The sequence below is a fragment of the Doryrhamphus excisus genome, chromosome 8 (genome assembly GCF_030265055.1).
Source record: "Doryrhamphus excisus isolate RoL2022-K1 chromosome 8, RoL_Dexc_1.0, whole genome shotgun sequence".
Taxonomy (NCBI): Eukaryota; Metazoa; Chordata; class Actinopteri; order Syngnathiformes; family Syngnathidae; genus Doryrhamphus; species Doryrhamphus excisus.
This window is the reverse complement of record NC_080473.1, coordinates 5,618,620-5,634,929: the sequence shown is the minus strand read 5'-3', so window position 1 is coordinate 5,634,929 and position 16,310 is coordinate 5,618,620. Positions and strand designations below refer to the sequence as shown.

Here is a 16,310-nt window from a genome sequence, read left to right as displayed (position 1 = left end):
CCAATGGAACAATAAGGAACTCTTTAAAACACCAATGCAATGCACAGTGGAACATGCGGTACATTACAACCTTTTTCTGTCTAACCAATAAAACAACGTCCCTTTACAAACCCGTAACTCAAACTCTGCTCTATAATTGACCCTTAAGGAACATAGAAGTTGAAATGTGCAAAGTGAGACCAGTGGGACTGGGTAATAAGTAATTCCCGCAGCCAGTCAATATTAGTAGGGGGAAAAAGCCTCCATGTTCTTATCACCAGAACTTCCAGCTATGTTATTTCACCATAAAATAGTACGACAAAGCAAGTTGGTCCACTGAGCCCCCCCCCCCCCCCCCCACCACGCGCCCACATGAGCCTGCACTGCCACACAACAACTGACCTACTTGAGGGCAGCTGCTGCACCAGGAGCCTGTTCTCATGACCATTTCATATATCACGACTACAAAATTGACTTGGCTTTTTCTTCTAGACTTTTGATTTGATTGCATGTCTTGTTCAAACAGGATTTGACATCATTACCTCCGCCAAGCACAAAATGTATCGTTAGTTGCTTGGCCGGATTAAGCCAAAACTACACCACCAATTTCCCTAAAACTTGTGGTTGTGTCACATATTCCCATCAAATTATGTGGTTAAAACAGGGGCGTCACTTGTTTATGATGGTTATTCTGCTGCACAGTGCAACGAGTGGTTAGCACGCAGACCACACAGCTAGGAAACCTGAGTTCAATTCCACCCTCGGCCATCTCTGTGTGGAGTTTGCATGTTCTCCCCGTGCATGCATGGGTTTTCTCCGGGTACTCCGGTTTCCTCCCACATTCCAAAAACATGCTCAGTTAATTGGTCACTTCAAATTGTCCATATGTGATAAGCGGCATAGAAAATAGATGAATTTTTATTCTGCTCATGATATGAAATATGAAAGGGAACGTGTCTCCAAAAAAGCTTGGTTAAAAAAAACGCTTGAAAAGATCAAGCTTGAAAAGAAGTTGTCTTAGCAACACTAATGGACCGACGCCTGGACATGGCTGGGAAATGTCTGACTGTGCCTTGGCCGTGCGGTAACCATGGCAGCCTGTCAAGCCATTCATGTTCTCCGTCACTGAAGTGGAGGAGAGTTTGTGTGCGTGAGTGTGGGGAGGATGATGCTGCATTCACTTTCACACTTGATTAGATGGTTAGGAAGACTTTAAGCACACTTTGCTGGGGCCAGTCTAACATCATTCTCCGTGTGTGTGTGTATATATATATATATATATATATTTTTTTTTTTTGATTGATTGTTTTGATGTCTGCGTATATATATATATATATATATATATATATATATATATATATGTATATATATGTATATATATATGTATATGCATTTTTATACACACACATATATACAGTTTAGTACAGCTCAGTCACTCTCCTATCAGATGACATGCTACAATGAAAAAAACTCGATCCCCAGTAGTGTCACCCACTCATCATAATCAAGGTAATGAGAATGGCTCATTTCTCTGGCCCCTCATCGCCACAAAAACCTATGCCTGATCCTCAGTGCCTTACTCTTAATAAAATACAGATTTTAATTAGGGGCCTGATGAGGTTACCTCAGGACTCAATGTCAAAAGGGGGGGACAGGAAGTTGGCAACCGGAATAAAGCCCAGAGGGACTCAGCTGCTGCCATCTGCAGACGATCTGCAGGCTGAAACAAGTGACACCGCGGTGGGGAATGGAACTCCTATTAACCAAAAGGAAGATTAAAAGAAGTGATCAGTGCGTTATTATATATATAGACTACATTTTCTTTCTCATAAGAACAGTGTGATATGAACAGGTACCAAGGAGGTTGTGGTGTCTTATTAATTCAATTCAATTAAATTGAAGTTGTTAAATTTGACCATCGTGACCAATTTAGCATCAAATTCACCCGGCAACTAAGGGTCCGAGGGTCAATAAATGCCTTTGTAATTAACTCCAGTGTCATATTCACTATTGATGTGCATACACTATACTGGTGTTTCCTTCCTGCTCATTTAGAACCACCTCTTCCATCATAAGGTGCTGGACTAACACTGCCGGCTTTCTCAGGAGAATGCTTTCATAAATACCAATTGATAACGCTGCTGCCATCCATTATGTCCCCTCATGTGACAACAACACTTGGGTCCGGTGTGGTGGCGATGACAAATTGCATGCGGGCATAATGCGGTATTAAAACAAAAAAAGAGGAGTGAAAAAGAGAACGAGTCAGGAAAAGATGAACAGAGGTGGCCGGGAAAAGAAAAATGAGTGTCCTCTTTTGCTGCAAAAACCCTGAAGGGAAAGTCCACTGTGGCCCAGCCGGGTGATGCAGTGCTTTATCTTTAAAGCTGCAGTTGCCTTCCAAGCATTTGCAGCAACCGAGTCTCTCCTCATTATTTGTTGGAACCATCTCTCAACCACAATAGACAAACTTCAATCAGCACTTTTGCACTTTTATTGCTTGAGAAGCCAGCCTGGAATCCTTATTAAAGACGGGTCTTTTCCTTCTCTCTAATATCTTAAAGGCTGCAGAGGGGCGGGGGGGGCGGGGGGGGGCTCCAGTTAGATAGGAGTCTAAAATAGATCAGAGAGAACAGTCCTGAGGATGTTTCTGGCTTGCTTGTGAGGATCTGAAGCCTTTTTATGCACGTCAGGGGAAGTTTCCACACGGTTTTGATGTTTTGCTTATGTGCACCAATACGCTGTCAAGTGCACACAGTAGAAAACCTGTATAATGTATACGGTACACAGGGCGCTAACACCTTTATTAGGCTAACTGAATGGCACGTGTACGGTGAGGTTCAATGCTGTTTTGGAAGAACAACCGTGACAAGCACCTTCCATACTTATTTTATAATGCTAATGTAGACAGGTGCATTCACTTGCACATTCTCCAAGCTAACACTCTTGCAGGCGTGTCATATCATAAACAAATCCCTAAATCAGCATATGCATAAACAACATTAATGTGTGCTAATCTGCACACACGGTCCACTTCTGCAGCTTGTCCGCAGTATCATGTGAAGGGTGTTAGCCTGGCTGTTGCTACAGCTGCTGCGTGCACAGCGAGGGTCTATGAGCAGATTGAAAGTCACAGCAAATGTCATATTATCAAGTTCAAACATCAAAGTGGATGGACTGCCCTATGTGGGGCATTGAAGAAATGCCACTTGGCTCACAATGAATCCTTCAATACATTCGTGCCACCCAATTGTGGCAACGATTAAGCATCGTTTAAAGGAATGACCTGGAGGTCGTATGCTCGCATGGTTTTGCCAAATGTAAGATTACGCCGTTGAGGCCACAGAGTAGCACAGAACATAATCAGTGTGTTATAATGAGTTTCTGGCACCACTGAAGCACACTACATCTTCCCATTGCCTTTCCCGCACCTTTGCAAACAATATCCACAATGTATAATCGCAAAATTGTTTAGTAAAGGGTGTTAGCATTCTTGGAACAGTGTAGCAGTGATCATACTGCAGGTCATCACTGCACATACCCCGCTGATTGAGAGTTTAGTTGAGTAGCGCTAAGTCATTGTCCAGTGTGGCTCTTAAAGGGGACCTATGATGCTTTTTCCACTTTTCCGACCTATAAATGTTGTACTCTCGTGTTAAACGATGCCAACGCGCCACATAATGAGGTTTACGCATTTGGATGTGGGCCCCCGAAAGAAGTTTTGGATGGCTCTGCACACTCGATCCAATGCAATCCAGACTTCCTTACATGGGCTGCAGATTACCCTACGTATCCAGAAGTCCTCGGGAGTGCGACCAATCACAACTGAGTCAGCATGCCTTAAACAGACCGTTTGGGCGGAAAGCAGGAAATCCATGAAAACACTGCAGAAAGAAGTACTGGGATCTGGAAGATCTAGAAAGCTTTCTATGAGGGTTATAGTGTAGAGTTGCTCTATGAGTCCATAACTCAATACAAAGAGCCAGAAATTAACATAATAGGTCCCCTTTAAGGCTTCAGGGACTGAGGTTTACGCAACGTACCTTTGCAACAATGCATTTGTCATTTTGGAGAATTTTTTTGTCCTATTCCGTTGCACTTCAGTTTACCCTCAGTGAACCGCAGCTCCCCCAGTATGGGCGGTACTCATGCAGCCCTGGACAATCCCATAAAGCATGTATTGTCTGCATGCTTGGCTGTAGACAATACAGAAATACCTTGCTACTACTTTGTGTTGCGTGTATTTACACCATAATGGCTGAGTGTTGAGTCAATTGCTAACTGTACACAATCCTATCCAGGAATACTTTGCATCGTATTGTCCGTGCTAAAATAAAATGGATGCTGAATGGATGTGGGGTGTGCAGTCATTTTTGTGAGATACTGTACACAAGGTTATGTAACAGCATGGCATGCTAACTATAGCCCAAGCAGACAGACAGGTCAGCCACTGTGTATACAAAGAAGGCTAAGGGAAGCTAACAAATGGCTCTTCAACATGTGCCCATCAGGGCAGACTAAAGTAGTAGAAAAACAACCCATCCATCCGTTTTCTGTACCGCGTATCTTATGCTGAAGCTTATCCCAGCTGACTTCTGCCGAGAGACACAATCAAGCCAGACGCACGTTGCCCAAACTGCTTGGTTTTCCATCGTTTCTTTCCCTCCTGCAGTGCTCTGTCATTTGTCTCTAAAAATATCATGCAAAGAAGAAGAGGAAGAGGAGGAGGAGTGTAAACAAACAAGAGGGAGGAGATGATGACAGAAAGGAGGGCAGCTGGAAGAGCGAGGGATGATTGCATGCGGAAAAAGAGTGAGCCACCTGGACGGAGGCCGGCATGTGCGTCCATGTGGGACAGGCTGACGGGTCAGGGGAGGGGGAGGGGGGGTAGCATGTGCCTGCTATTATTTTATTATTTTTAAAGTTTTTTCCCCCCCCCCCCTCTAACAAGCCACGTGAGCGCCTCTCCTCAGTTGCTCCGTGCTCACATTGAGCCCACCAGAGGCGAGCGGAGCGAGGTCACAGCCCAACAGCCAGCGCACACATGGTTGACATGCTTGGAGGACAAGCTGCTGCCCTCACATACATGCTGAAAAAACATCACAAAAATAGGACATGACAGGCTTTCTGAATGGTATGGCTGTTAACCCTTTAAAGCAACAGAGTCTAGACTGTGTCTGGGCTGTGCTATGCATTCGTGACACAACTGCATAACCCCAAGATGAACAGACAAACAGACAATTGCTCTTTATCATGTCTATTCTTACCAGGCGAGCTTGAAGCTTTTCATTAGTACAACGAGGAGTGTCTAATGTCCATAGCGTGTTGTGGGCACCGGGCTGCCCGTTGATGCGGCTGCATGCTGACTGACAGCCTCCTGAATCCTCACTGCCCATGCACAGAGAAGGAGCAAATGCACGGACAGGACCAAAATCCAGGAGGAGACGCTACCTGCTACATTCCTTCACTTGTGTGATGGAGGTGCCGCAGTGCTGGGCGCGTGTGCCAAAAACAAACACAAAAAAAAAAATCACATTTTTTTCAGTTTTTCCAGAAGAAAAGCAGGTGACCCGGCAGCCTCTGCGACATTCCCGATGCAGCACAAAACAGAGGAGCTAAGAATTGCACACCAGCAGGGTTGATCCCTGTAACGTTCCCTCGTTCCCTGTCTCTCCCTCAGCCTCCTCTGCGGATGAAAGCTGCACTTGCTGTGCTCGCAGTGAGCAGGCGCAGGAAAGCTCCCCCCTCCTTTCACCCCCTACCTCCTCCCTCTCTCCTTCTGTCTCTGTCCACTTCCCTAGATGGCTCCCTTTCTCTTCCTCACAAGATAAGCCCGGCTGACCCGGAGTGCAGGACCGGAGCACTGATTGTAGCCGCCGGACAACCCAACCTCTATGATGCCCAACCCCCCCCATCTATGAGAAGGGTATTAAGTGAGGGACCTGTCTCCTTTGTGTAGGACTCCTGCAGGCGACACTGTTAATCTCACATAATGTCATCCCATGCAGACTTCACAAAGTGATGCCATTCTGTTTAAAACAAACATTTTCACCAATCTCTAGCTGGCATCATGTTTACCAAGCTATATTTGCAAGGGATTAACCTTAACACACTGCCCAGTGAATCAGTACTTGTTTAAGCTCTCGGTCAGAAAGGGCATAGGCTTTAATAGAAGCTGTCACTGACAAAAAAAGACTTTAAAGTCCTCTTGACACTCATTAGCTAGCAGCTGGTGGAGCTAATGCACCAATGCTAGTTAAATGACAGACCTTTTTAATTGTTTAAGCATCTTCACTGTCATATAAATGAACATTTAATCAGTATAATCCAATGTTGGGCCTTTACGTTATAATTATTATTATTATTTATAAAGGCATTAGCGGCATTGCATGGTGTTTTGAACACGTAAAGTACTTCATTGGTGCATTTTTTATATTTTATACATAAATAAACATGCAAAAATGCACAATTTATGGTCGGTGTAGACATATTTTAAGTGATATTCTGCAGCCAAATTTATTTTGTGCGATAGTCATATTATACCTAATGCAGTCAGACTTTTTGTACTATTTTGCAAGTAACATAGGAGTCTGTTTGCACTCTATATTTACACTCTATAATTTTTTTTTACAGAGTGCGAATGATAAATAGACCACCATGGGGCCAAAGCAATTTACATGTGCCAGCACAAGGACACAAATTGACACATCTTGCCACAATGTAAGGTAAGTCAACATCAACAATTACTTCCATCCATCTAAAAGTAGAATTATTCCCTAGAAAATGTATTTTTGTTAATATTTTGGTTTATCTGGATCAGATTAATTGGATTTGTTTTCATTAGGATTTATTTCCAGCACTTTTACAACCAGCCAGAGCCGAGACAGTTTTTGTACATTCTGGTTTTCATCTGACCTTTTAGAAGGAATTTCTGAAAACAAAATTGAGGTTCCAGTATAAAGTGTTATGAAAGACAACATGTAATGTAACATTATGTGATTTCCTGTTAAATGATTGTGTTCATATCTAAAATCATAACAAATGTGTGGCTCAAATTGCTGTTGTTTGGTTAGTTTACAATATTGGAGAAAACACGGCAACACACTTGACAACATGCAGAGGGCATGGTGCGCTGTAGTGGCGTCATTAGGCCTTATTTTTTTTGGGGGGGGGGTGGGGTTCAGCCTCCCTAAAATGCTCTTAAGCCCCCTTAAATAATTTTATATTTTTAATGGATTTTTTGTTCTTTTTTATGGATTTTTTTTTACAAAAAAATCTGACAAATTTCACATAATAGGGCAAAAGCAGGCAAATAAGAAAGCCAATAAGCAGGCTAATACTAGCCTACTACTACTAGTAGTAGTAGTAATAATCAGAAGAAGAATAATGATAGTAATAATAATAGGCTAATTAATAATATAATAATGATTATTATATCATTGATCACTGTCCACTGGTTTTGCAGTGTAGATTGTGTGTACTTGTGTAAATGTAATGGTGGCCTAAAACAATTGAGTATCTAAATCTGTCCAAAAGTGGGAAAGTGATATCCCGGTTCTTGTTCCTTATTTGTTTTTTGGATTTTTAAAAATGTTTTTTTTAATGTCTACTACATTCATTCATATCCTGTGGATCTCCAGTCCGCTGTATTTCTCAATATTTCACAAGCAGTGAAGCATTTAATTTTGTAAAATTATTTCACATTGAGGTTTTAAATGAACCAATAAGCCAGTTTTCGTACAAAATCCTACAAAATTTGCAGGCCAACTTATTGCTATTTTAGAAAATGTCAACCTGGCTTTATTATTTGCATGACAAGCAATGTTTTCAACTGCAACTTTTCACTTCATCACGGCTTTTTTTTTATTGTAAACAAATGTTTCACTACAGTGCAGATGCATTTGCTAGTGATATGTATTTGCATTCATTTAACATGAATGTGATGTGTGACCTTGCAGTAACACAACCCTTCCACAAGTTGTAACAGGTATTAAAAAGCCATTGTGAAAAGCCAGCAGATGAGTTTGCCGGCTAAAGAAGTGCAGATTGAAACCAGCGGCTGCTGCAACCAGTGTCCTCACTCTCCCACTCTCAATCTCTACAGAGCACACACAAGGCCACAGTCCTGTTCTGCTAGTCTGCTGTGAGACAGCAGGGGGAAAAAAAAGGCAAGGAGGACAAGATGGCAGCGTGACGCAGCGAGAGAATATAAGTAAGCGAGAATGCTGCAGGTCGTCTCATGCGGCGTCCATCTGGTGTCCACCTCGTGGTGCGAGGCACACTAACTAAGCAAAAATGCTGCAATCAGGGTACACTTTTGTCAACAACCTGGCTTGCCTTTGCTAATATGCATGCATAAGTAGACCGTGATATGAAAACAGAAATATGGTCAAAGATTATGGATAAAGATTGACCAGTTTGCATGCAGGCCCCTTTTTGTCATGTAACCTGCATGTGATGTGGAGCTCATAGCGGTGCTGAATGGACAGCTCCTCCTTAGAAGAGTCAAGCGTTGTTTTCTCACTGCCGCCCCCTAACGGCTGTTATTGCCACATTCTGCTTCAAAGTGTCCTAGTGTGGTTTAATTGGACTTTGACATGCTGCCTTCCATAATTATTTCAGCATCACCTACTTTTTTAGCATTCATTAAACCCCAATATGGCCTGCAGATTGCTTTTTTCATGTATTCCTAAAAATAGCATTGTCAGATAATCTGGATTAATCCCTCCAAATGCTGCTTTTGCAGGATTGGACGAGGGAAAGTCAGGTGATTTCCACATGCATCGTCTACCCCGAGGGAGAAACGGGCGGTCATGTGACTCTTTTGTTTATTGTCAAACCGAGCATCCGGGGATAATCTGCACTCTCAGGGCACACAGCTGGGAGAGAATGCACAGTGGGGATGCGCATACACACACACACACACACACACAGACGACAACATATGTCTGTGACGATGCATGACAGAGTAAGAAAGTAAATACTCAATAGGTCCATTTCACAAAAAATGGTAAAAGTCAAATCCAGATGGCCCGCCGTGTGACGGCCACATGTTGCATGAATAAAAGAACAAAGCGCTGACATCAAAGCTCTCATTTTAAAAAAAACACATCATCCTACTTCCTGCTTTAGCAGCAAGTCGGATGAAAATAGACAACACACATCGGAATTGCTGTAACACCAAAAGAGACAGAATAAGAAGAAGAGACAGAGGAGGTGGAAATTTGGATTATCAGGATTATTTTAGACACCAATGGTCCACATGGGATTAAGGACCTATAGACAGTTACAGTAGCTTAATCTCTACTGCTGAATGCTATGCACCACAATACAGTAATCCCTCGTTTATCGCTGTTTACTGGACTCGTTTTCGATCTCGTAAAGACAATTTTTAACATTACTAGAGCCCACTAGATATACATAACCCGCATAGTCACCCTCATATTTGCCAATAGAAGATAGCATAGCAGACATAATGAGAAAATAAGACAGAAATAAGACTGTGTTGCTGTAATGACCAGTATACCAGTGTAGAATACTACATATGTTCACAACGTCTTTGAATGCATCTTCTAAATACCTTGTATTTGTGTTTCAGTTCATTCATTCATTCATTCATTCATTCGTTTGTTTTCTATCGTTTATCCTCATGAGGGTCGCGGGGGTGCTGGAGCCTATCCCAGCTCTCTCTCTCGGGCGAGAGGCGGGGTACTCCCTGGACTGGTGGCCAGCCAATCACAGGGCACATATAGACAAACAACCATTCACACTCACATTCATACCTATGGACAATTTGGAGTCGCCAATTAACCTAGCATGTTTTTGGAATGTGGGAGGAAACCGGAGTACCCGGAGAAAACCCACGCATGCGCGGGGAGAACATGCAAACTCCACACAGAGATGGCTGAGGGTGGGATTGAACTTGGGTCTCCTAGCTGTGAGGCCTGCGTGCTAGCCGCTCGGTCACCGTGCAGTTTCAGTTCACTTAGACATTTTTATGCTTGGAACTGCTTTGGGTCACAAAAGATATGTTATATTAAAATGTGTTTCATAAGTGGTGAGGTATATTCAGGACTTCAATATGGGTCGTGCATTGAGACAGTTAGCTTCCGTCGCTAGTGAACACTGGCAATTGAAGAGAGAAAGGGGAGGGTTCTGTGGCTGCATCGAATCTAACAACTACAACAGTCACTGGAAATGTTGATCCAAGACCATGACGGGCGCATCGACATCATGCTGGCAGGAGGGTCACTGCAGGGGGGGATCGAGCCGTGTAGATTTAAAATACACATTTTGTGGGCGTATCAGTCTCTACCATTTGCTGGTAGGCGTGGAAATGAAAACCCATCAAAGGTGTGGCTCTACTGCATATTATCCATCCATTTTCTTTGCCGCTTATCCTCACTAGGGTTGCGGTTATGCTGGAGCCTATCCTAGCTGTCTGGTACACCCTGGACTGGTCGCCAGCCAATCGCAGTAGTGCATATTGTATAATTATGTTGCTTCAGTTATGAAAGAAAGGAACACATTCGGATGATTCACCACTCATTTAAATATATTTTGTATTACTTTGTTCTGTTTTTCAGGATCAATGATGGGAATGTGTGTGTGAGGGGGGGGGTGGGCGACAGGCCAATAGTTTGTTTGTATGGACGATACTAATCGCTGGTTTACTGTGTTTGTTCGCCTGCCCAGGCACAACAGATGGAAATAACTAATTTTGCTCCTTATTTTCTCTTGCTTTGTCTATTTTTGTACATGGGAGGTCCCTGATGCTTGTGATGCAAAAGTGTAAAAAGATTATTTAAAAAGCTTCCTTTTAAATACAGAGACAAATCCAAGTCCACTTTCAGTGCGTGCAGAAAATATCATGACAAAAGCGATGAAAAAAACATTTTGTTTTAGATTCAGTAATAATATGCATGTTTCAGGAACACACTCTGACCAAAGTGCAAAGCCACACAATGCCACCATGTTTACAGTCTTCACCTGCAGCTCAAGCTGTTATGCAGCACATCAGTGACTCATCACATCATGACCTTGAGCTCCTTCGCCAATACTCTACAGCACAGTAAAAAAAAAATACAAAAAAGTAACTCATGTCACGACACAAAATGTCACTTAGCATATTATCCATCCATTTTCTACCGCAGGGTTGCTGGAGCCTATAACAGCTATCTTCAGGCGAAAGGCGGGGTGCACCCTGGACTGGTCGCCAGCCAATCACAGAGCACATATAGACAAACAACCATTCACATTCACATTCATACCTATGGAAAATTTGGAGTCGCTAATTAACCTAGCATGTTTTTGGAATGTGGGCGGAAACCGGAGTACCCGGAGAAAACCCATGCATGCACGGGGAGAACATGCAAACTCCACACAGAGATGCCCGTGCAGGGAATCGAACCCGGGTCTCCTAGCTGTGTGGCCTGCGTGCTACCCATTTGCCCTAAGCATGCTATACTTTTGTTAAATGTTACTATATTTATATACTATATTTTCAAAAAGGCCATATCTTGAACATGAAGAAAATACATTGTTCGAGTCATATAAAATGAAATTTAGAAATGATATAATAGGGTACAAAATATTCTTGTATTATGCATAATACATTCAAAAAAGTAATATCGTATTTTCTGGAATATAAGTCGCTCCGGAGTATAAGTCGCACAAGGCCAAAAATGCATAATTAGGTAGAAAAAAACATACATAAGTCGCACTGGAATATAAGTCGCATTTTTTGCAGGTAATTTGTTTTCCAAACTACTTGACCAAAACAGACATTACGTCCTCTTGGAAGGCAACAATAAAAGAATAGAGAACAGGCTGAATAGGTGTAAGATATGCTAACACAATGCTTATTCAGCTACACAAAAAATAAACATGAACAGAAAAGGTGTCCAGTGTTTGTTACATAAACATTTTTTTTTTAATTTATAAGTCGCTCTGGAGTATAAGTCGCAGGAACAGCCAACCTATGAAAAAAAGTGCAACTTATAGTCCGGAAAATATGGTAATTTGATAATTTTTTCAAAATTTAATTGGTTAAACAATCTCTTGAATTGTTTTTTACGTGTACTTAATGGTAATAATAATACATTTTATTTGTATAGCGCTTTTCAGAGTACTCAAAGACTCTTTACAGTAGACAAAAATAAATAAAAATGGAGTTGAGTAAAAACAGAGTAAAAGATACATTAAAATACAATATCCAAACGTTTATTCAGAGCTAAAACAGGGCTAAAAGTGGGGCGGGGTGCTTCTTGTAAGAATATGCCAAAATACAAGTACTTTGCGGAAGTATCTACCATCTTTGATACTCAGTTCTCACTACAACAGCATTCTTGATGTCACAAACTTATAATAGTAGTGTATCATCCTCTGATAAGGCAATGGTGATAATGAAGTAGGATGAGCATACGGTGTTTCCAAAGTTGATGTGGATACAGGCCAATATGGAACACTATTGGCCCGCTCCTCCTACTCATCGGTTCAGGCCCACATTTGGATCCCCCACCCCAGTCCACATGGAGGACCTGTACTGATGCCACCAAACCTAAAACCTCAACCCCAAAGAGGCGCAAACACCGACTTATAAATGTGTCTTGATTTGGTTGCTATGCCATTATCAGCCACAAAGCTCACCCAACAAGGACGCCACTCGAGCTATTTTGAGTCTGCCGTGACTGATCCACGTCACTTGCAGAGACAAAGCAACAAGGCCTCATCCTGAAAGCCTTCACACTGCAGGGAAATTGGCGATTACATAAACCTCTGGAGTAGACCTCTACAGAATGTTCATGTGTGTGACTTGTGCTGCTTAATAGTTGCCATAAATCATAGTACAAAACTACTAGTGAGCGTACAATTGACCTTTTAGTGCTGCCAACCGGTGCCCATCTTGCAGAAAACAACACTGCCAGAGGTGCCAAAGGTGATAACTGACCATCACAACAGCTCCCTCTAACGGTGGGCCCGTGTATAGCATTACTTCAACAACTGTAAAATGCCGAAAAACCTGCATCACATGACTAATACTCATATATGGAGTGTCATTATAGCCTACCTTTGAGGTTTCCACATCAGTTGCTTCCACTTCTTTTGCTTGGCCTATCAGTGAAGGTACAAAAAATGTAAATGAGAGGCTTTGGCTGATTCATATTTTGAAAGCATGATGAAAATGTCTTCCAGTGAGGCACAGAGTCCTTTATTCAGAGAGAATATATTCTAACAGATTCAAATGTCGCCGTTCTTCTCGAATCGCATGACATTTGTGAAAAAGCAATTTTCACTCATCTCTGAGTGAGATGTCACACACAATGACATGCGTTTTGTGTGTGTTTCCTTGTATGTACAGTACAAATTAACACAGCCCTTTCACTCCGGTGACTCAATACTAAGTGCCCACATGCATCGTGAATCACTCATCACTCCGCTGTAAACACGCCATCCATTTTGGCAGTAACACTTGATTCCATCGGTCATTGCCATGCTTTCCTACCCTCTTAGCCCCAAAGTGATCTTTGTGTAAAGGTGACATTTCTTTCATTTGTTTTGGCCGATCTAAAGGTTCCCTACTAAGTATAATGGACCCTTTAAATGAGCCTGTTTATGAGTACCAAACATGAGAAAAAGCTACCATCTTCCTCACTTGTTTGCTCCCCTTGTGGAGACGAGGCTGTCAAACTTTGGCATTTGAAGTTCCAGATTTTCCCAATCTTCTGAAGGAAAAAACTACCTTCCTCATGGACATGGTATACCACCTCTGACCCGCTCCTGGCAAGATGAGCAAGTCCTACAAATCTTAAATAAAGCTTCTAAATACAGTTGTCCCTCCCGACATGGCGGTTCGGACCATGCGGCCTCACTGTATCACGGTTTTCCACTAGGAACCAGGAATGTTTCATTGTAAAGATTTGACTTCATGGAGACTGGCTGCTGACAACCGAACTGGGCTTAAATAAGGTTCTCCTCTCGTTAGGTGTGGAAGTGGTAGTATTTTTTGGCTTTGTACGTGTACTGTAGTTCAGAATATGTAATGTAATGTGGCGATGCTAACTGCTAAGTTGGCTAGTCATTTCGTAGCCTGCGTAATGTGATGTTGAATTGGCTCATGTCCTCAATTTTCAAACAGTTGAAATAATGCATAATGCTAACAACAACCTTTTGAACAAAAATGTCAAACAATACTTTTCTACAAGAGAGAAGGAATATAGTCTCAGGGAAAACTAAACTTGAAACGCATACTGTATGCGACAACAACTCTAAAAATCCACAGCATTTCAGGATGTGGAATCAAACTATGGTACGGCTTGAATAAGGAAATCAAACAATGCAATGAGTGAATTCGAGAAACAATACAAGCTGTTGATGTTTGCGAAAGTTTTTGTTATGTTTCATCTTTATTCATTTATTATTACACTGATTATTACATAGGATTTCTATTTATTATGATTGTGATGTCACCATATTGTTACATTACCTTATAACTTTTATATGTATTAAAAAAACATACAGTATAGGAATACAGGAAGTGAATACACGTAATGTATTTTTCATGCACTTATAATATTTATAATGAAATTATTCAATATATTGATTCCTAAATCCACTTATCATGGTCAGGTCGCGGAAAACAAGGGATGACTGTATGTACATTATGTGTCAGTCGGCTACAGCTATGAGCTAATAGGCTAACCAGACGAAGCACCCTACGCATAGCCAACTCACCGTGCGTTATTTAGTTTTCGTATTAAATCGAATACGAAAACTAAATAACCCACCATGGGGTCAAATAGAGTCGCTAACGCCAGAAATTTGATTTCTGAAAGAAAGCGGGAATCAGTTATTATGGACTGGCTCAGTAGCCAGCCCATAGACTGCTACTTGCAGTAGCAGTCTATGGGCTGGCTACTGAGCCAGCCCATATTGTTATTCCTTGTGGTGTTTACCAATTTTTATTATTCTTATATCTTAATCTTCCACTTTTTGTGCGCGTAATGCGGCCAAAACCGCAAGAAGGACCCCCACACATGTTACACCGTCGGAATCGTGACGCTCGGGACTACAGCGGTATTTATTTTTTGGAACGTTTCGTGTAACCATGGCGACGCTATTCGCGATAGAAAAAAAAATCGGCCACTAGATTAGGTACACCATTCTATTTTTAGAACAGCCGCATTCCAGAGAAAACGAGAATTTACAGACTTTTCACAGCCTTGTAGCTCAGCCATACGACCACGTAGAAACGTGGTTGATGGCTCATTTTTTAGATAAACTTCTGAACTCTCTCTGTGGCTAAATGCTAATTGCTAGCATGTTAGCATGTTAGCATTTAAACTAATTTACTCATGTTTAAAGGCAAATACACCCATGGCATGATGCAGGGAGGTTCTAGGACAACCTTGGCAGTTTCTAAACTTGAGGCTCTCTTGCTAGGTGCTAGCATGGACCCGTTAGCATGTTAGCATTTAAGCTAATTTACTCATGTCTAAAGGCAAATACACACATGGCATGATGTAGGGAGGTTATAGGACAACCTTGGCACTTTCTAAACTTGAGGCTCTCTTGCTAGGTGCTAGCATGATAACTGTAAGCATGTTAGCATTTAAGCTAATTTACTCACGTTTAAAGGCAAATACACACATGGCATGATGTAGGGAGGTTATAGGACAACCTTGGCACTTTCTAAACTTGAGGCTGTCTTGCTAGGTGCTAGCATAATGATTGTTAGCATGTTAGCATTTAAGCTAATTTACTCACGTTTAAAGGCAAATATACACATGACATGATGTGGGGAGGTTATAGGACAACCTTGGTAGTTTCTAAACTTGAGGCTGTCTTGCTAGGTGCTAGCATGTTAGCCGTTAGCATGTTAGCATTTAAGCTAATTTACTCACGTCTAAAGGCAAATACACACTTGGCATGACGTAGGGAGGTTATAGGACAACCTTGGCACTTTCTAAACTTGAGGGTCTCTTGCTAGGTGCTAGCATGATAACTGTTAGCATGTTAGCATTTAAGCTAATTTACTCACGTTTAAAGGCAAATACACACATGGCATGATATAGGGAAGTTGAAGGACAACCTTGGCACTTTGTAAACTTGAAACTCTCTTGCTAGGTGCTAGCATGTTAGCCGTTAGCGTGTTAGCATTTAAGCTAATTTACTCATGTCTTCAGGCAAATACACATATGGCATGGTGTAGGGAGGTTATAGGACAACCTTGGCACTTTATAAACTTGAGGCTCTCTTGCTAGGTGCTAGCATAATGATTGTTGGCATGTTAGCATTTGAGCTAATTTACTCACGTTTAAAGGCAAATACAC

At 41.8% G+C, this 16,310-nt stretch overlaps 1 protein-coding gene across 7 annotated transcripts in view; it reads right to left on the bottom strand.

Annotated features, from left to right (window-relative positions):
• The window catches only part of gramd1bb (GRAM domain containing 1Bb), an 88,145-nt gene that overhangs the window by 27,189 nt on the left and 44,646 nt on the right, over nt 1-16,310 (bottom strand). The window contains exon 2 of one of the 7 annotated variants that reach the window (XM_058079303.1): nt 13,049-13,092. The exons of 5 other annotated variants lie outside the window; for them this stretch is intronic. In XM_058079303.1, coding sequence (XP_057935286.1) covers nt 13,049-13,092 — 44 coding nt within the window. Of the gene's footprint in view, nt 1-5,246; nt 5,693-13,048; nt 13,093-16,310 lie in introns of those variants that run through there. One more of the 7 variants, XM_058079305.1, reaches the window with a different exon arrangement.